The 20,089-nt window shown below is 55.9% G+C and overlaps 1 protein-coding gene across 1 annotated transcript in view; it reads left to right on the top strand.

Moving 5' to 3' along the window:
- COL27A1 (collagen type XXVII alpha 1 chain) overlaps positions 1 to 20,089 on the top strand; it is a 146,843-nt gene that overhangs the window by 100,216 nt on the left and 26,538 nt on the right. Inside the window, exons 29-41 of the mRNA XM_061163229.1 lie at positions 1,249 to 1,302; positions 1,840 to 1,884; positions 1,968 to 2,012; positions 2,298 to 2,351; positions 3,446 to 3,499; positions 4,378 to 4,431; positions 5,822 to 5,875; positions 7,733 to 7,786; positions 11,761 to 11,868; positions 14,214 to 14,267; positions 14,381 to 14,488; positions 15,663 to 15,716; positions 16,675 to 16,728. Coding sequence (XP_061019212.1) covers positions 1,249 to 1,302; positions 1,840 to 1,884; positions 1,968 to 2,012; positions 2,298 to 2,351; positions 3,446 to 3,499; positions 4,378 to 4,431; positions 5,822 to 5,875; positions 7,733 to 7,786; positions 11,761 to 11,868; positions 14,214 to 14,267; positions 14,381 to 14,488; positions 15,663 to 15,716; positions 16,675 to 16,728 — 792 coding nt within the window. The remainder of the gene's footprint in view (positions 1 to 1,248; positions 1,303 to 1,839; positions 1,885 to 1,967; positions 2,013 to 2,297; positions 2,352 to 3,445; positions 3,500 to 4,377; positions 4,432 to 5,821; positions 5,876 to 7,732; positions 7,787 to 11,760; positions 11,869 to 14,213; positions 14,268 to 14,380; positions 14,489 to 15,662; positions 15,717 to 16,674; positions 16,729 to 20,089) is intronic.

The raw sequence follows: 20,089 nt of genomic DNA, 5'->3' as shown, positions 1-20,089 counted from the left end.
CCTCTCCTGAGATGCCTCCCTGGCCCCTTATGTGGCTGACCCCCACACTCCCAGGCTAGGGTGGGTCAGCCTCCTTCACAGCCTCCTCCTCCTTGTCTTCCCAACACCCAGCACAGCCTTTCTGGCCCTCTATAGAACAAACACCACACTGTTCTCAATGGGGGACCCCAGGGCACCCTCATCTGTGTTCCTATGGGAGGCCCATAGAACCCTGCAGGGAATACCAGCTGCTTATATGCTGCTGCTGCTAAGTCGCTTCAGTCATGTCTGACTCTGTGCGACCCCAGAGATGGCAGCCCACCAGGCTCCCCCATCCCTGGGATTCTCCAGGCAAGGACACTGGAGTGGGTTGCCATTTCCTTCTCCAATGCATGAAAGTGAAAAGTGAAAGTGAAGTCGCTCAGTCGTGTCCGACTCTTAGGGACCCCGTGGACTGCAGCCCACCAGGCTCCTCCGTCCATGGGATTTTGCAGGCGAGAGGACTGGAGTGGGGTGCTATTGCCTTCTCCAGGGACCATAAACAAATTTCCTCCCTTGCAGGGCCTCAGTGTTCCCATCTGTGCAGTGAGGGGGAAGGAGAGAGTCTGCCTGCCCCAGGGGCCTCCCAGTTCTCAGAGGGCCAGACATCCGGTCTCAGGGGTCAGACTTGAGCCCAAGCCTCCGGCCGCAGCTGCCCTGTGCCTGCCCCTCCTCATGTGAGCTGGACCAGAGTAGCTGCTCATCTGGCTGGAGAGAGGGCAGCTCCACACGTCTGACCATGTGGAGACCCTCCCCAGGGCGCCCTCTGTCAGTTTCCCCCAAGGACTATGGTCCACAAGCTGCTTCAAGCCCACATGTGCTCTGGGAAGAGCAGGTGATGGAGTCTGAAGACCTGGCTGCCGGGACGTGGCCACATGTCTCTTGGCTCTGCCCTCAGTTTCCGAATCTGTGAAATGGGTTGGCTGGCTGACCTCCACCCTCCTCCCCCTCCAAGGTTTCTTTAAACACGTTTTAAATATACCACCACCAGGCTCAGTCCAGAATGGTAGGGCCTCTGACTGCGTCCATCTACGCCAAGCCCTCCGCAGAGCCGTGTCAGCAGGCACATTGCTGTGGCTGACCCACCTGAGGGGGGGAAGTGTGTGGGAGGCAGGGAGGTGGAGCTTGTGCGGGGCAAAACTCAAGGCTCCGGGCAGCCCCGCCCCCCTGGTTCCCAGCCCAAGGGAGACCCCTGCTGTCCACTGTGCTAGTCCCTTTTTCCTATTCCAGGGACCCCGAGGACCGGACGGACCAGCTGGGGAGCAGGGGTCCAAGGGCCTGAAGGTACTGACCCCCGTGGCCGACCCTTCCTCTCATCTCCTGACCCAGGGTGCTGGGTGAGGAATCCAGGCTCGCAGCCTCCTCTGTAACAGGCCCCTTGGGGACAGCAGGGCGTCCCTGAGAGGCTGCAGGACATGCTCCTGAGGGCTCACCTGGCCACCCTCCCTGGGGCTGGCATGCCCCCAGCGTTGGGGCAGAGAAGGTAGAATGAGCCATCAGACTCAGAGAGACAGAGGAGGCAAGGATGAGAGAGAGCGAGGCGGAATCGGGCCTGGCCCCTGACTCCCCAAGCCCTTCCAGGGTCCCTGATGGCTGAGACGGCTTCCACCCCCATAGGGATGCAGGGGTCCTTTGTTTTCGACCCAGAACTCCTGGCCACTGGCCAGCCACACTCCCGAGTTTGCCCCCCTGCACACTGGGGAGGGGCGTGTATGCGGTGACCCCCGGGGCTCCTTCTATCTCCCATGGAAGCAAGAGTCCCTTCTCAGGGAAGAATCCTCCCCAGCACCCACTCCCCTCCTCATGCTTGGCTTCCTGCAGGGCCCGCCAGGACCACAGGGCAGACTGGGCCAGCCTGGGCAGCAGGTATGTGAGGCCAAAGCTGCCAGCCCCTCTCCCCACTCCCTGTTCTGTGATCCGTGCTTCTAACAGCCCGCGTGTGTTTCCAGGGCGTGGCTGGCGAGCGGGGCCACTTGGGCACACGCGGCTTTCCTGTAAGTAGCACCGCCGGTTCGTGGATGTCCCTCTGTGGGACTTGGCGGGGAGGAAATAGCCCCCTTAGCCCCCTTTCTCATCCTGCTCTGGGAATCCCGAAGGTTCTAGCTGCCCACTCCTGCCCTGAAGACCCTCCAGCCTGTCTGTTCCCCTCTGGGACTCAGGCTCCCATCTGTCACGTGGCAGGACCCTCATTTGATATGACAGCTTGACTGAGACCCGGGGGCCAGGCAGGGCGCAGTAGGCCAGGGAGGGACTGAGGTCAGCTTGCTTTGTCCCTGCAGGGCCTCCCGGGTCCCTCCGGTCCCCCAGGCGCCAAGGGCCTCCCAGGAGAACCGGTAAGTGCCCGTCCCCTCGCTCTTTGCATCTTTGGCCCTGGCCAGCTGGTCTCAGCGGCGTCCTCACCTGCCGGGTGTGGGCAGGGGTGTTGTTCTGTGATGAGAGGGGTTAGAGAGGGGCAGTGTGGGATTCTACCACCCCTAAGGATAGGCCTCGGGTCAGGGAGAGAACACTGGCTGGGGAAGTTCGGGGCTCTAGATTGGGTCTAGCTCCCTTGCCTTCCAGCCTCAGTTTTCTTGCCAGTAAGATGGGAATAATGGTTCCTTTTGCCATCCTATGGTGAGGATGAAATAAGGAAGTGTGTAGAGACTGCTCAGCACAGTGCAAAGTGGAGGGAACAGAGTCCTTCAGGTCTGTGAAGGAGGGAGAAGGGATGTGGATAAACTGACATGCTGTCGGGGCCCTGCGGAGTCCAGCATGGCTGGTGCGGTCAGAGCTGGACCTCGGGGAAGGCAGGATGAGGTCACAGGGGCCAGTCACCCAGAGCCATGGATGGACTTAGTTCTTTGTCCCAGAGGCAACAGGAAGCTGTTGAAGGGATGGGAACAGAGGGGACCTTTCAGGAGCTCTCCCTGGAAGGGTGGATTTTGGGGGGAGGTATACCCTTGTCGGGGAGCCCCATGAAGAGGCTGTGGCTGTACTGATGGTGACGCAGAGAGCAACCTCTTGAGGCTTGGGAGGAGGGATCTAGGGGGCAGGGGGAGGACTGGAGGCTGAGGAGCCCACATCTAGAAGCTCGGGCAGATGCCCTTTGGAACAATGGGTGGGCGAAATGGTGTTCCAGGCCAAGGGCACAGTGAATGAGGCTCAGGAGCCAGCCAGGGGGTTCTGAGCAGGGGAGGCCGCGCTGAGTCTTCGGAGATGCCTAGGAGAGGGTGCCGGTGGACGGGCGGGGGTGACGCTGGATGCGGGTGAGGAGGGAGCTCAGGACCAGGGTCGTCAGTGAGGCAGGGGTGGGGGTGAGACCGCAGAGTCCCGGGTTCCATGGTCCTCTCCCTCACCCGTCTCTCCAGACTGCACTACCAAATCTCGGACCCCAAAGAGGGCCCAGGCTGGCTTCTCCCGACTGTCTGTGTGTCTGTCTATCTTCCAGGGCCCTCAGGGACCCCAGGGGCCAATTGGCCCTCCAGGAGAGATGGGACCCAAGGTGAGTGCCGAAGGCCCGTGTTCGCCCCGTGGTCTTGTTGGGGAGGAATCAGCCCTTCCCGGCCCTTCTCCTCGGGGCTGCCTGTCCTGTGTCCTGCAAGCACTGGTGGGGAGACGTCTTGGCAGAGAGAGTAGATCCACTATGACGCCAGAGCGGGTGGAGGTGGGCTCCCCAGCCCAGGGGCAGCGAGTGGGATGCAGGCATGCCAGGACCCTCATGGGGGGTTGGCAGTGCCTCTTTTTTGGCACCCTGGAGAGCAGCAATACCCCCCACCCTGACCCTGCTGGGACTTCACCCTGACATGGAGGTTTGACTGCAGAAGCAGTCCTCCTAAGGTCTTGCAGCAAGGAGCTTGGAAGGGGTCTCAGGCACCCCTGCCTTCTCCAGGGGAGAAAATTGAGCCCTCGGGTTTATGCAGGGGCTGTGGCCATGCTAATGATGATAACTCGGGGATCTCTCCCACCCTTGTCTTCCTGGCCCGGCTGCAGAGAGAAGGAAAGGCTGGAATCCCTCAGCCCTGAATGCAGCATCTGTTGGCTCCCTCCCCTGTTGTTATGTGAATCATGAAATTTTCCTCTCCACGCTTGCCAAGGGCTCCTACTGTGGTCAACCACACTCGTAGGGGGGGCGAGGGCTCCGGCAGCCTCTGGGTAGCCCCAAGGCTCCACAGTCTGGGCCCAACCACCCCGCCCCTTGCCTGGTCCCAGTTCTAAGCTCCCAAAGGCTGCAGCCTGCTCCCAGCTCTGGGTATCTCAGGGTGTGCGGCCTCAGGCTCGTCCCTTGCCCTCTCTGAGCCTGCCTCAGTTATCTCTTCCCCTGGCAACCAGGGACCAGTCCTTGCTCGAGAATGGACCGATGCCATTTTCTTTTTTTTGCAGGGACCACCAGGTGCAGTGGGAGAACCGGGCCTTCCTGGGGAAGCTGGCATGAAGGTAAGGGGGGATGAAAGAAGAGAAAAATAACTTGCTGAAACCAACTCCCAGCTGGCGGCCACGTCCTCTCCATGGAAGAGAAACGAGCCTTTCTTGTGCCCGGGATAATGGGTTCTCTGTGCTCCTAGCTGGGGAGTAGGGCCTGGCCACGGCCACAGCAGATGGCCCAGCCGGCCTGGAGCCCCCGCCGCTGCCCGCCCCCCTGGGTCTGGCAGTGTTTTCTCTGGCACCTGCCCCATGCTGGGGCGGCCGGACCTCCTGGCCTCCCGTGATAGCATCTGCATTTCAACGCCGGTGCCCCTCATTACCTGCGGGGAAACAGGAGCCCATTGATCCCTGGGCTCTCGGGAGACCCCGTCCCCGCCCTGCTGTTGGAAGAGGACCTGCTCCCCGTGCGGGGCTCGGAGGCCTGGAACTTCAGTCTTGACTTAGTTTCAGAATCTTTTGCTTGAATAATGCAAGAAACTACCCCATGTATAAGACAGATAGAAATGGGACGATTCTGGTTGGGGCAGGGCTGGGGAACTCAGAGCTCCGCCTCCTCCTTGTGCCTGCAGACACCAGCAGGGAGAGAGTGTAGCTTGGAAACCTCCAGATGACAGAGACCCTTCTGCGGTCTTTCGGAGGAGGTGGGGGACGTTTAGGGCTTCCCAGGTGACTCACTGGTGAAGAATCCGCCTGCCAGTAGACACAGGAGAAGCGGGTTTGATCCCTGGGTCAGGAAGGTTCCCTGGAGGAGGAAATGGCAGCCCACTCCAGTATCCCTGCCTGGAGAATCCCACAGACAGAGGAGCCTGGCAGATTGTAAAGAGGCAGATAGGACTGAGTGACTAAGTGCACACGCATGCACAAGGGACATGCACTCTGGTTCATTTAGGGCCTCTTCCTCGTTTGGGTTTCTCTCCAGGGCTCTCAGGGGTTAAGAAGGTGATCAGCCTCTGAGCTGCTGTCTCTGCATCTGATTCTCCTTGGAGCCAAACTAACTGCTTGGGTTTGGATCCTAAAGCTGTCAGTAGCTTCATGAGCTCAGTCTGGTTACTTAACCAGTAGTCACTCAGTCTCCTCATTTGTAAAAGCTGACTTCTTCCCCGGCAGGGCTGTTCTGACAATTAGCTGTGTGAAATAAAAAAGCACCGAAGCAGAGCTATGTACGTGTGAGCTAAGCTGTGATGGTGGTGTGGTAGTGGTGGTCCTGAACATGCCCAGGGTTTACTGGGAACAGGCCCTCTGGTTGGCATTTCACAATTTCTCTCTGGTCATGGAGAAGAAAGAACTTCCTTGGTCCCACCCCTGCTTCCCCACATCAGAACCGATGAGAATAAGAAGGTAGGGTGAGAGCTGGGGCTGGTCCTACCTTCCTACCCATGGATTTGTGTTTGGCTTCTCCTAGGGTGACCTTGGGCCTCTTGGCATCCCTGGGGAGCAGGGCCTCATTGGGCAGCGGGTAAGTCAAAGCAAATTGATTCTCCCTGGAAAGTCCCCCTCCCCATCCCCCCTGGTATTTAGTGGAGGGGGGACCTTTACTCAGCTTCCCTGAGCCTCAGTTTCCTCAATTGTACAAACAGACCACGAATTTCTACAGCCGCATCCAGCCTGCCTCTTGGCAGGCCAGCATTTCTGCAATTCAGAGGTGCTCTGCAGAGAAAAACATTCTGTGGTCAAAATATTTGAGACTGCATGCCCGGTGTTCTCTCTTACACATTAGAGGTAGCATTTTCAAGGCTCTGAGAAGGCCTGCAACCAAGAAATTGGGGGTTCTTTGAGGGGGATCCAGAATCTCCAAACTTATTTGACCTCCAAGTGTTTTTATTGATAAACACCTATTATCACGCTGTCCCATGGAAAGTTATGTGGAAGGTTATCTTTCCTTTTACCAAAAGAAACCCACAGAGCTTGGCTTCCTTTGAGAAGCTTTGGGACATCTCTGCACCCATCTGTCTATGCCCTGTGCTTGAATTATAAGGTCTCTGCCTAAATGTGGACTCTGGGGTGCTGTGAGGGATACAGAACAAGCATCTTCTAGCGCCTTATGGATGGGGGAAGGTGGGGCCCAGGAGTGAGGGAGAGTTAGCGTGGAAGGCTTGGTTAATGCGGGCACCGAGCACCCGATCCAGTTTCTCATTTGCCTCCTGTTACTCGCTGCCTAAAGTTAAGAGGCTCCACAAACCGAGCTAAGACATGAAATGAGAGGGGAAGGCCACAGGGCACTAGAGGATGAGTGTGGAGCTTGAAGCCTTCAGATGGCTTGTCTGTCAATGAAAATTGAACAGTGTAGTTTCTTCGAGTGCCATGTTAAGCAGGATCCTGAGGCTCCATCTGGGCTCACCAGGAATGAGCATGACGTTCACTCACTTGATGCCCACTATGTGCCAGGCACTTCACAGCAATGAGTAACAGAAGACCCTGTCCTCATGGAGCCTCATTCTAGTAGATCGGTTAGTGATGTCTGCTAGGGACACAGGAGGAATGGCTAATAGGTGGATTGGTGATGCCTGCCATGGACGCATCAAGGATGGAATCTACACACCTGTCCCGTCTGTGCCACTCCTGCATTTGATGACTTCCGAGGCCCCTTCCAGCTCAGATGCTGAATAGCTCTGAGCAAGCAGAGGGAGACACAAACTTTGTCTGACAGCCCGTTAGAGACCTGAGGCATCCAGAGGCATCTCTGGAGCTAGAAAGGCAAGCAGGGAACCTGACTGAAGATCAGATGCAGATTCAGGGACTTCGTATCATTCCCAAACTTGCTGGCAAGAAAGTCTGAGAAATGGCTTCACTTTACTCATCTGAGAAATGGGATTCCACCAAGGTGTTTTATGAGGCCTCACTCCAAATTCCCAGAAGAATATATCTAACAGCTATCATCTTATACTGGCTCTCAGAGGAACCCTTAAAGCAACTACATCAGCCCATTTTCAGACGAGGAAACAGACACCCATGGGGGCTACAGAGGTTGCTCGTGGCCAGACCACCATGCACGGGAAGCCCAGTGGGGGCATCGAGGTCTGACACCAAAGCCTGTTCAACCAGTAGGCTTCACCTCCCCAGTCCAGCCAGCCCCCCTGGACACAGGACCAGTACTTTCTATCTTGGGTAGCCCCTACCCCACCCCGCCCTGCACACAGAACAGGCTGTGGCTTGGGGGTCTGTTCCACCGCTTGCTTGTTGTGCCAGGCATTCCAGGGCACTGATAGAGGAGATCAGGGGTTGGGGTCTTGCCCTAGTGCGGGGGAGGAAATAAAACCACACTGGGACCCCCTCCCCAATAATGCCTCCTCATCTTTCCCACTGCCCTTTCCAGGGAGAGCCGGGCCTCGAGGGCGACAGTGGCCCTGCAGGGCCTGACGGGCTGAAGGTAAGTGTCCTTCTGGTGCAGAGTCTGGGGGAGAGGGAATATTCTGGGGCCGCCTTCTGCCTCTGGGCCCACTACCCTCCCATCCAATACCCAGGTATTCCCCCAGAAGCACTGTGTTCTCATAAACTCTGGGTTCAGTCCTCCAGCTTCTAGGGCGCGCAGGCTGTGTAGGGGTGAGCCCTGCCTAGCGCCCGTTCCCTTCCCTGCTCAGGTGGGACTGGGAACCAACCCCACCTTCTGCTCCTCACTGCCGCCTTTCTCCTCAAAACTGCAGCTTCTCTTGGCTCAAGGTGGTACCGGGCCAGCAGCTTTGATATGGGTAATCACCACCCATGACTCACAGCCACTATTTCTGGAGGACTAGTCACAGGCTATCAGGGACTACACTAAGCCCTTTGTATGTATCACTGAGATCAGTGCTATGGGGTAAGTCCTGTCTTTGGATGAGAAACTGAGACTCGGGTTAAGCAACATGTCCAAGGACAAATGCTAGTAACTGACACAGGCAAGACCTAAGACTCGGCTACCTCTCTGCACCATGCGCACATTCTAAAGGTGAAGAGACTGAGGCTCAGGCTGAAGTGTATTCATCCAGAGTCTATGGCTGTGAGTGAAAATCCAAAATTCAAACCCAGGGCTCGATGGCACCAAAGCATGTGGGCCCATCTCAGCCCTGCTGCTGAGATTCATCTGTCAGCCACCGATGCTGGGGCCTTAAGGAGGTGCTAGGGCTCCCCCAAACCCCAGGGCAGGTGGGCATCGCTCTCTGACCTTCCAGTCCCCACCTCCAGCCCTGGCTTGTCCCTGGCCCTCACCCCTGACCTAGCCCTGAACTATTGTTCGGTGGGTTTTCCCAGGGCTGACCTGTCAGCTGCCCAGCCCAGGCTTCCAAGTGTCACATCCCAGGATTCCCTCAGTCACCACTGATTCTCCTATGACCTCAGATAAGCACCCCCTTCTCTGGGCCTGCATTGCCCCGTCCCCAGGATGGCTAGGTGACAGGCCCCTGGCTGGCTCCCCATCTGCCTGCCTTTTGCCCGAAAGGTTGAGAGCACTCCCTGTCTGCCATCTGTCTGCCTTCTCTCACCTCCAGCCCTGCTGCATCCTAGGGTCTGGCTCCAGAGACCCAGAGCAGCTGATGGCCTCTCCACACTCTTTGACAAGTGCCTGCATGAATTGCGATGATGCCGATGAACATTCTGGCTAAAATGCTTTGCACACTCTGTACGCTTGCGTCACCTGCCTTCAGAGCTTTAGATGAATTAACCCATTTAATTCTCCCAGCAACCCTCCGAGCTGGATTCATTACCGCCTCCATTTGACAGATGAGGAAACCAAGGGATGGTGTGTGGGGGCCTCCTCCACTTCTGGGCAGTCACCTTTCGTCTCCTTGGAATCTTTGCTGAGCTGGGGTGGGAGGGGATCTTCCAGGCTTGGGTGCCTCACACAGTCATTGCTGCTCACTTGTGAGGCTCCTGGGCCCTATGCTTCCTCTTCCACTCCCTCCAAAGCCAATTCTACCTAGGGCTGGAGTAGTCGTGCAGATGTGTGGTGTCTGGGCTTCCCTGGTGGCTCAGATGGGAAAGAATCTGCCTGCAATGCAGGAGAATCTAGTTCAATCTCTGGGTTGGGAAGATCCGCTGGAGAAGGGAATGGCTACACACCCCAGTATTCTTACCTGGAGAATCCCATGGACAGTGGAGGCTAATGGGCCATGGGGTTGCAAAGAGTCAGACACAGCTGAAGCAACTTAGCATGCATGCACAGCGTCTTCCTGGGTCCTGGAGTGACTCCAGGAGAGAATCTATTTCCCTTCATGGCATTCGTCCAAGCATCACCTTCATGGTGAAAACAGCCTCTCAAACATGCACAGCACTTTATCATTCATTTATGCTGATTATCTCTTTTGAGTTTGCTGACGACCAGCTGATGGTGGCAACCATGACAGGGATTCCTGCTAATAGCTCACGTTTATCCAGTGCTTGGGCACTAGATGCTATGCTAAGCTATTTACATGGATTATCTCCTTCACTCCCCACAGTAACCCTTTGATGCTTATTTTGCAAATGAGGAAACTTGCCCAAGTCAACAACTGTTGAGATCTGAATCCAATAGCCGGGAAGGAGGTATTGTCCCCTGAGCAGAGAACCTTGGAGTGAGAAGAACCAGAACCCAGGGTCTTACCTGTGCTCTGCCGTGAACTCACATGTGGCGTTAGGAAGTCTCTACTTCTCTCTGGGCCTCAGTTTCCCCATCTGTAAATATCGAGGGTTGATCTGGGCAACTTGTAAATGCTCTTCTGAGCACTGACAGATGTCCTGGACTCTGGGACCCTAGTCCTTTACCCCCGGAGCCCTTTCTACATGGGATCCACCACTGGGTGTGTGGGAACTCAGGCTCTGGGGGTCTGGGCAGTTCTTGGAGCCAGTGTCCCTGCAGGGCCCAGGCTAGGGCCCCTCGCAGAAAGCCAGCCCAGCCACCTGGAACAGGCTGCCTGCCTCTGAGGGCAAGGAGAGCAGGTGGCCAGGATAACAGGCCAGAACGGGAATTCTGGAGCCAAGAGCATCCACAGGAGGATCGTCAGGGCCAGCCCTGTCTCTGTGCCAGGCTGGGCTTGGAATCTGAGCATCTCAGTGGGAAGGGACCTCAGAGACCCACCTGCTCGACCCTCTCCTGGTGCCCAGATCTGTTCTGCACTGGCCCACACCCCAGCTTGGCTCTTGCCTCCCTCAACTGTGTCATCTCTGGATCGCCCCCCACACCTACTCATTGGGGCATCCTCTCGGACCAGAGCTAGAAACTGCTCCAGCCATCCTGGGCCCCAGCTGCCTACACCCAAAGCCCGGGGCCCTGGCGCGACCGGCCTGCAGACTGCTCTCAGTGCTCTGGCTCCCAGGCTCCCGCTGCTTGCCCTGTGCACCCTGCTCTTTCTGCTGGGCCCACACCAGTCTGTCAGCATCCCTCGTAAAGTGTGGCGCCAGAAAACAAAACTGGCAAAGATGCTCTCTGCCTCTCCAAGCCTGCTCCTCCGCCCATCCCTTCCTCCCACCCGTGGCTTCATACCCTTTCCCCGGGGGCTTCTCTCTCCAGTCACAGCTCAGCCACCTGCAGACCGGCCACAGGCCCCTGCTGCCCTGCTCCTCCCCACACCCATGCCCATCCTGCAGCCCTTGCATCTGCTTTGCTCACGGGGGCTGAGGGCAAGAGCCCCATCCTGGCACAGCACGGCCTGCTAGAACACGGCCTGAAGTGACAAGTGCTGTGTAGGCATTCACCGCCACCCACCCAACAGAGGGAATGCATTGCAGCCAGGGAAAATGAGAGCTTTGCGGAGCAGACAGCAAAGGGAGCGCGTACCGCAGTAAATGGAGTAAGACATTTAAGAAAAACAATAGATGGAGACATGCAGTCCAATTGGATTAAGCCTTTAAAGCTAAATTTACTAACTAATTTCATTGCTTTGGAACAGTTGTTCTAGCGCTCTGAGCCTGGTATGTAGCCATTGAAGCTATTACTTTTTGCTTGTTGTAAATGGTTTTGTGTAAACAAGGTTGAAAATACAACTCAGAAACATGGAGAGAGTTTGTTCCGAGAGGCTGAATTGGCTGAATTTTTTCCTTTATAAAAATTTCCTTAAGCTTTTTAAGGCTCTTCTTCTCCCAATGTGTCTACAGGGCTGGAGAGAAAACATCTCGGCCCTCCAGCCTGTCCCTCCTCTCCACGGGGTGGGCGTGGTTGAGATCCTCTCTTCCCTCTGATTGGCCGGCTCCTTGGCCTAAGGCAGGGCCCCTGGACGACATCATGTACCGCATGCTGTCTGTGCCAAGCTGACCCTTTGGGCTGAGCCATCAGGGGAATCCAGGGTCTGGTCGGCTCTGGACATCCCAATGGAGCCCTGAGGTTTGGCACCTTGATGGACTTAGTGACTAATTTATTCTCTCTCTGTATTCCTTCCTCATGTCTTTCCACCCCAGGGGGACAGGGGTGACCCCGGGCCTGACGGTGAACGTGGCGAGAAGGGCCAAGAGGGACTGAAGGGCGAGGACGGGCCCCCCGGCCCTCCTGGCATCACTGGCATCCGGGTGAGTGTGCACAGCTGTGTGCCAGCATTTGTGGCTCCTGGGTTAGAATAATACTCTCGTGCCTTCCGGCGGTTGGGTAGGAGGTCGTTGGACAGCAGCCACCAAAGGATCTTGTGCTTCTATCCTTCCTTCACTGGAGCATTTTGCAGAGCACAAACCTGTGTCCCTCCAGTACCTTCCTAGTGCCAGCAGGAATAATGTCACTCTCCTTGGTCTGTCTGCTGTGCCCTACACAAACCTGGACCCTGCTGACCTCATCCTGCTCACCCCCCACATTCGGCCATGCTGAAATTAGCAGGAGAGGCATTGGTCCAGTTCTCCATCAGCAACTTGCTGCATGACCTTTCACTTGTTCTTGCCCTCTCTGGGTCACCCCTTTGGTATGGTGAAGGCTTTGGAAGAACACGTGCTAAGATCGTTTTTGAGTTCCAGTGTTCCAGGAGCTCTTTCTTAGTGAACTTTTGAGAATCACGACTGTGGAATGGGCAGAAACATGTGGCAGAAATAGTCCTGACCCAGAGCCCAAAGGCTGAGTTCTGGCTCGAGCACCCACTATCACTGTGACTTTAGGCGCATCACTGCCTCTCTCTGAGCCTTGGATTTTTCATCTAAAGAACTGATGAAACTTTGGATAGGAAAGCACTTTATAAAATGAATAGAAATATAGCACATTATGAGTACGGAGGAGGACGTGGCTGAAGCTGGTGTTGGTGATGACGTAGTGATGATGGTGGGGATGGTGATGATAGTGATGAACATAGTGGTGATGGCAATAGTGAGGATGATGGCGGTGGTCATGGCGATGGTGATGATGATGGGCATGGTGGTGATGATGGTGTCAGTGTGGTGGTGGTGGTGAGAATGGTGATGATGATGATATGGTGATGATGTAGTGATGACGATGCTGTTTGTTAGTGAGATGGTGGTGGTGGTGGGAATGGTGATGATGGGATGACGATGGTAGTGATGATGGGATGATGATGGTGGTGGTACTGATGTTGGCATGTCGGTGGCTATGGTGATGGGAATGATGATGACGCTGGTGGTAGTGGTGATGATGGTGTTAGTGTGTGATGATGGAGGGGATGGTACTGATGTTAGTGAAGAGGACGGTGGTTATGGTGATGGTGACAGTGGGGTTGATGATGGCAGCTGTGGTCGTAATGATGATGGTGGTGGTGATGATGGCATGGTGATGGTGATGATGGCGGGGTTGATGATGGTGGTGGGACTGATGCACTGGTGATGGTGGTGGCCGAGGCAGGGGTATGACAGTGGATCTGGGGGTGGGGATGGTGTCCGTGGTGGTGTTGCAGTGTTTCTGTCCATATTTCACTGTCACGGCCAACTCTCCTACGCTGGGACTGGAAAGAGGTTCGCTGGGGCCAGACTGAGTGTGTGTCGGGTGGCAGAGGTGATGAGAGGCCTGTATTTGAGTGTCTTTGGCATTGAGGCTGCAGAACAGGAATCTCCCACTCTGTGGCCTGGAAACAGTGGAGGATTTAAAAATAGAATTTTATGAGCCATCAGGGCCTTTCCAGAAATACATCTATATGGATGGGGGCCCAGCAAATGTCTTCATTCTGGCCCCACAGTCTCACCCCACTGGATGCTCTCACCCTTACTCAGGGTTTCCCACACCATTGGGGATGCTCCCAGCTGGAGATGGGCCTGTCAGAACAAGTGGCCAGCAGGCTGCCCTGTCCTGGGGGAGACTCCCGTCTCCCTGGCCCTGGACTGCATTCTTTGTCCCTGACTCACTCCTCCTGCTGATGAGGAATCAGCCATTGCAGTCACCTCAGCCCACTGGCAAATGCCACCAGCTCCTGTAATCATGACTCACAATTGCCCAGACAGGACCAGCTTAGGAAAAGGGGTGTCCCAGAAAGTAAGAATCCACATTTCATTCTACCTAGCTGGGTGATAAGTGTCCGCAGGGTCTCTGTCTCCCCAAGACTGATTCTTTAGCTCTAACATGGGATAAACAATCCCTTCCTCCCAGCCCTGTGGCCAGAATTGCACAAAACATGATACAGAGTTGAGATGCAGTACCTGGCCCGTGACTGAGGCCACGTTGTATTTAATTACTGGAGAAGCAAAAGACCTTGAGACTGTCAAGCCCAGAGCTGTCAGCTCTGTGAGGCCAATACGGCCACTGCCCCTACTTGGCAAAGATATAGATCGCAGGAAGTATGCTGATGCTCAAGGTCACACGGGCGTTGAGCGCAGAATCAGTTTGAACCCAGGCAGTCTGCCTTGAGACCTAGTGCTCTGCAAATCTGTGGATCTGCCTCAGTTTCCTCTCATTGCTCATCTTTTTCTTTCTTCCCCTCTTTTCCTTTCAGGGTCCTGAAGGAAAACCAGGGAAGCAAGGCGAGAAGGGCCGGACAGGAGCCAAGGTAGGGACCCCCTCCTCCTCCCACCTGAATTGGCCATGTCCCTGCCCCCTAGCTCCCGCCCTCCCCTCCCCTCTGCGGACACCTGGCAACACCTTGTCTCTCCTCCACTGCAGGGTGCCAAGGGCTACCAAGGACAGCTGGGTGAGATGGGCGTCCCTGGAGATCCTGGACCCCTTGGCACCCCAGGCCCTAAAGGGTCCCGGGGCAGCCTGGGACCAACGGTGAGAACTCTCTGGGTGGCTGGGGTGAGGGTCATGGAGCCAAGTGCAGAGAGGAAAGCATTGCCCACCTCACTTTGTGTCTGCCCTCCCAGCCACATCTTTGGAATCATGGATCCCTTTGGGTACCTACAGAAGCTCCCTCCCCCTGTAAAGCACATACAGCACAGAATTTCTTGCCGTTTGAAGGGGGTCTGTGGATCTTCTGAAGCCCTTTATAACCCCTGATTATCAAGTCCTGCTGTCAGGGTGTGGGGAGGGGACAAGACCCTTGGGGGTATTTTTATTGGACAAGGATTTTTCCCCTTGGAAATAGATTCGTGGGGGAGCAGGATGAAGCTACTGCAGATCACCTGGGTGACCCTGAGGGTGGTCCAGCCCATTGCTGGCCTGCCCTGAAGGAAGAGCCCCTTAAGGGTTTGGTCACTGCAGCAGGAGGAAGACCCCAAGAGGAAGCGAGGGAAGGGGACAGATAAGGCTGACGCGGCATCTCTGAGCTGTGCGCCAATGTGCGCCGATAAACAGCTGTGCCGGTTCATGGAATCTGCAAGATTCTGTGGTGTAAATGCTCCCACGGTAGCCGATTTCCAGCTACCAGCATGATGTCACTGAAGGCAGACTTGGAGGGGATGTGTGAGAAAACTCCATTAGCTGGTAGCGTCGGTCTGTGTCCCCAGGGTTCCACATCCACGGGGGGTCCTGGAACTGTTCCCCTGCACATACCGGCTACCCAGGGATAACAGTGTTTCCGCCACACAGATTCAATCAACAGAAATATCCTCATGAGCCTAGATAACAACAAAATGTCATAAAATAATTAGGAAGAGATGAGTGTGGGATATTTATCATCTGTGTTTTTAATATAATTGATTTATCTGTAAGTTCATATAATTTAACTTTTCATCATGGTTTTATTTAATAATTGGCTCACAAAATTGGGGAAAATTTAGCAACTGGCTCTCTAAACCTCTGGAGCTGGAAGAGGGAAGGGCTGGGGGAGGAGGAGTGCTCCGGAGAGCCGCTTGCTTTCCACCTCAGTCTCCGGACCGGCTTCTGAGCGGAGCGGACGTGCCAGGCTGCTGGGCTGAAGTGGGTGGGAGCCTGCGGGAGAGACAGTGTCCGCGTTCCTTCTGTGAGAGGCATACTGGGTACCAGCTGGGGTCTTCTCCCCTCACAGGGTGCTCCAGGACGGATGGGGGCCCAAGGAGAGCCAGGACTGGCCGGTTACGACGTAAGGAGCTCTCACCTCCCCACTTTCTGGGACTCTGCCCTGCAGGCCTGGACTCAGGCCGCCTCGGCCGCTGCCCCCACCTCCTCCCAGCCGAGGGCCACACAGATTCATGGTCTCCCTGGCCCCCAGGAACACCTGGGTCCACCGACCACCAGTGGGTCAGACAGGGCTGGGGTGAACAGAGACCTCCCCTGAATCCCTGGCCTCGCTAAGTCTTTCTTTCCGGGTGCCGCACACACCTCGTGTCTGAACTTCACAACTGCTCTCTGTGGAAGTGGTGGGTCGGAGCCTGTTTTTGCATCCAATTTGGCAACCCCCACCCCCACCCCACACCCCTTAGAGGCAGCTGAGCCAAACCCATGTTAGACATCTGGGAGGTGAGGCCTCAGAGAGGCATGTGGCTTGCTCAGAAAGGGAAACTGAGGCTCGGGGAGCCAAAACAATGTGTGTGCAAGGCCTGACAGCTTCTGAAGCTTGATGGTGGGATGCAGTGTCTGAAAGAGAAGGAGGAGGAGGAGAGGCAGAGGGCAAAGAAGAGGGGAGCCGGAGAGTGGGTGCTGGGAGCCCAAGGTGGGGGTCTGCATCTTCAGGCCTCACCCCGGCCTGGGAAAGCCTGCTGAGGCAAGCATTTGCCCCCTGCCTCTGCCCAGGAGGACACAGCTAGGGGCTCTGCTGAGATCTGGACCCAGGTCTGCTCCAAGATGCGTGAGCAGAGGCTTCAGCCACTCAAGCAAACACCCCTTAGAGGAGTGTCTGGGACCAACATGGCGTGTCCAGGAAGCCATTGCTCAGAGAGGCTCTGAGCCTGCCCAGAGTCACACGGCGCGTTGGGACAGAGCCAGGACCTGATCGCACAGCCCAGAGTGTCTCCACCTCTGAGTTCCTATCCTTCCTCCTCTGCTCCTCCCGACTCCTCCCTCCCCCGTGCTCTCACCTCCTACCGTCTTACTTCTTGCAGGGACACAAAGGCATCATGGGACCCCTCGGACCTCCTGGCCCCAAGGGTGAAAAGGTGGGTGTCTGGTCCTGGGTGGCAACTGCTTTCCATATCTGGGGCCGCTGGGAGCGAGTCCTGGGGCCACTGTGGCTGGGCTAGCGTGGGTTCATGGCTCACCCCTGTCCACACCCTGGCCAGCCCAGAGCCCAGTGTCATCCTGGCTGTGGCCTTCAGGCAGGACTCATTAGACCTACATTGAGCAGAGGTATCTCGGGTGTCATCTCTGTGCCTGGCACCAGAACAAAAATGGACACAGTTGCTGCCTTCCTGGGGCTTCCGGTTGAGCAGCGGAAATGGACATCAGTGATGTAAAGATGCCATCTGTCATCTGTGTGAAGTTGGGGGAGCCAAGCCTCACTTGTGAATGAGATCACCCAGTGAGAGCCGGGTTGGGGGGTGGTGGGGCTTGGGATGGAGAGTGAGAAGCACCAGCATTTCAAGGCCAGGAACCGCCCAGGCAGAAGGAAGGTGTGTCCAGGCCCCACCCCTTGGCTCCAGATTCAACAGAAGACAGAAAGTGGTGGAAGGAACCTCACTGATGGCCACACCCCTCCCCACTGTGTAGGTGGGAATGTGGATCCCACAGGTCTGAGGGTCACGTTCCAAGGCAGCACCGAGCTAGCCCAGGACCCAAGTCTCTGGGTCTTACATTAGCGAAGTCCCTCCTTCCTATCTCCCTCTTCCCCTGATGGCTCAGCGGGAACAGGCTCCTATCGGGCGCCCCCAACCCCACCCCACCGCCCACCGCAGAATCCTTGTTCCCAGCTCCCCAAGCCTCCTTTCTTTTGCCGAGTCAGCTCCCCACTAACTACATCCCGCTGTTGAGTGAATCACCCTGGCCTAGCTTGCCATCCAGCTGGCCCCTTCCTCCTGCTTGGAGAAGAATAGCTCTGCAATCGGAGTGGGCCGCAGGCTCTGACACATGCCACAGGAAGCCACACAAGCCTCACACAGGACCCCGAGTCCCTCCTCGGCCCTCACAGTCTGCCAGGGCTGGCGCAGAAAGGGTTATCACGAAGCCTGAAACAAGAGGATGCCTTCACTCTGGGCCATCCACGCCCCAGAAGTAGTCCCAAGAACTAGATCCTAATCCCAAATCTGCCCTGAGTCTGCTGCGGCCTTGGGAGGGGCCCCAGGATTCCCCAAGCCTTGCTTGCCTCATCTGTGAAGTGGATGGGTACCTTGGGCACATGAAGCTAAGCAGGACATCACATATACATCAGCCAGATGCACTTTCTGACTTCTATGGTATTATTTTGAGTTCAGTCACTCATCTGCTAATCAACAGGTGTTTATGGATTTATAATGGTTATTATAATGATTTAATATTTAGTATGTTCTCGTCTCTGAGCTGGGGGCTGTGAAATGATGCCCTAAAGAGCTAGCCGACTCATTGGAAAAAAAAAAAAAACCTGATGCTGGGAAAGAGTGAAGGCAGGAAGAGAAGGCGTCAACAGAGGACGAGATGGTTGGATGGCATCACTGACTCAATGGACATGAGTTTGAGCAAACTCCAGGAGATGGTGAAGGACAGGGAAGCCTGGTGTGCTGCAGTCCATGGGTCACAGAGGGTTGGACACAACTGAGTGACTGAACACCACCACCACCACGTGAATGATTATCTGACTAGTCACAGCGGGATGGCACTAGGGAGGGAGGAAGAGCAGGTTCCTGGGGGAGACCCCCAGGGCAGACCTCCACCCCAGGATTTCTTCACACTCATCACCATGACCCTGGCACAGAGGTGTCCGGGTCCCACTCGACAGGTGGAGAAACAGAGTCTCCTTGACACTCCAGGACTAGCTCAGGATCAGTGTGGGGTATGGTAGGACCAGGATTCAGACTGTCTGATGCCAGGCCTTGCATTTCAAGTCAGAAACAAGATGTTTAGATGAACCAATATATTGTTCAACTTGGGGCTTCCCTCTGGGGCATGTGTCTATCTTCAAAGGCAGTGGCCCAAGGGACTGGGAGATGGGATAGGACTCTGGGAACAAGGAGAAAGGGGGAATGGGAGGCTTCGTTTTGGGGTGCTAAAAATGCATCCCCAAAATTCAGCTACAATGTGTGGCGGGTAGGAGAGGGAGATATCTGTATAGCTAGCTTTTGGCCCAGTCATTGCTTTGATTCTTGTGTGACCTTGGCTAAGACCCTTCCTCCCCTGGGTCTCAGTTTCTTCATCTGTAAAATGGGACCAACAGTCACAGCAGCATAAGCGTGTTATATGGATTCTATGAAACATGCCTCATGAAGGGCCTGGCACACAGAACCCACTAGGTAAACAGGAGGTAAAGCCCCCCAGTCCAGCTCTCTCCCTTCACAGGAAGATGGAGCCTTGGGACAAGGAGCCATAGAGAGTGGTCAGGGCGGAGAGGGAATCCCTGCTTCTCAGGCCAGCCACCCACCCCCCCTGCCTGCCTACAGCTGGTTCTAGGCCTCAGTCCTACTCTCCTGCCTTCTGTCTCTGCCCACAGGAGCCACAGAGGCCCCAGGCCAAGGCTTAAGGCCGTCAGCCCTCAGGACTGATTCGGCCCGGGACAGGCTCCAGCCCCCAGGACTGTCCCCTTTCTCCTGCCTCTCAGACCTCCCCTTCAGTCCCTGCCAGCAGCCAGGGGGCTTGGAGGTGCCCTGGCTTGAGCCACCTGCCCAGCATGTCCCCCCATGGGAGGTGACACTAACTGTCTGGGGTTAGATCATGCTGAGCCCTCAGGCTCTGCCTGCACCTTCCTTGTAGCTGGCACGTGGCTTCCAGCCACCTGTCCCGGGCGGACCGGGACCCGGGGTGGCCTGCCATGACCCAAGGACCTTGGCTCTAAACTCTGCTCTTCCCCCAGTCTCTCTGACCACCTCCCTGCCACCCATCCTCCCAGCTGTTATCATTATCAACAACAGCAATTTCTATAAAGCCTCTTCTTTCTGTGCTGAGAGCTTACCATGCCTCTGCTTCCTGGGTTATCAGAGCAGCGCTATGAGACATAACAATCTCATTTTGCAGACGGGAAACTGTCTTATGAGCAAGACCTGCAAGTGGGTGACTGCTGAGTGCCTCCTAGGGAGGCTCAGGGCCTTCCCTGGGGCTCCCATCAAGAGTTGGAGGTTCATCCTAAAGCAGGTTCTCGACCCACCTTCTCCCAGCAAGTGTCGGAGAAAGGGGCTCTTTCATTGAGGGCTGAATGGCTAAGCAGCTCACACCACCTCTTTGTGCCTCCGTGTCCTCATCTGTAAACTAGGGAGAAAAATTTCACCTACTTTGTAGGGCTTTTGGCAGAATTCAGCCTTCCCAGGTGGCGCTAGAGGTAAAGCACCCGCCTGCCAATACAGGAGACATAAGAAACGTGGATTTGATCCCTGGGTTGGGAAGCTCCCCTGGAGGAGG

The sequence above is a fragment of the Dama dama genome, chromosome 16 (genome assembly GCF_033118175.1).
Source record: "Dama dama isolate Ldn47 chromosome 16, ASM3311817v1, whole genome shotgun sequence".
Lineage (NCBI taxonomy): Eukaryota > Metazoa > Chordata > Mammalia > Artiodactyla > Cervidae > Dama > Dama dama.
Note: the sequence above shows the minus strand (reverse complement) of the source record. Positions and strands in the feature narration are given on the sequence as shown.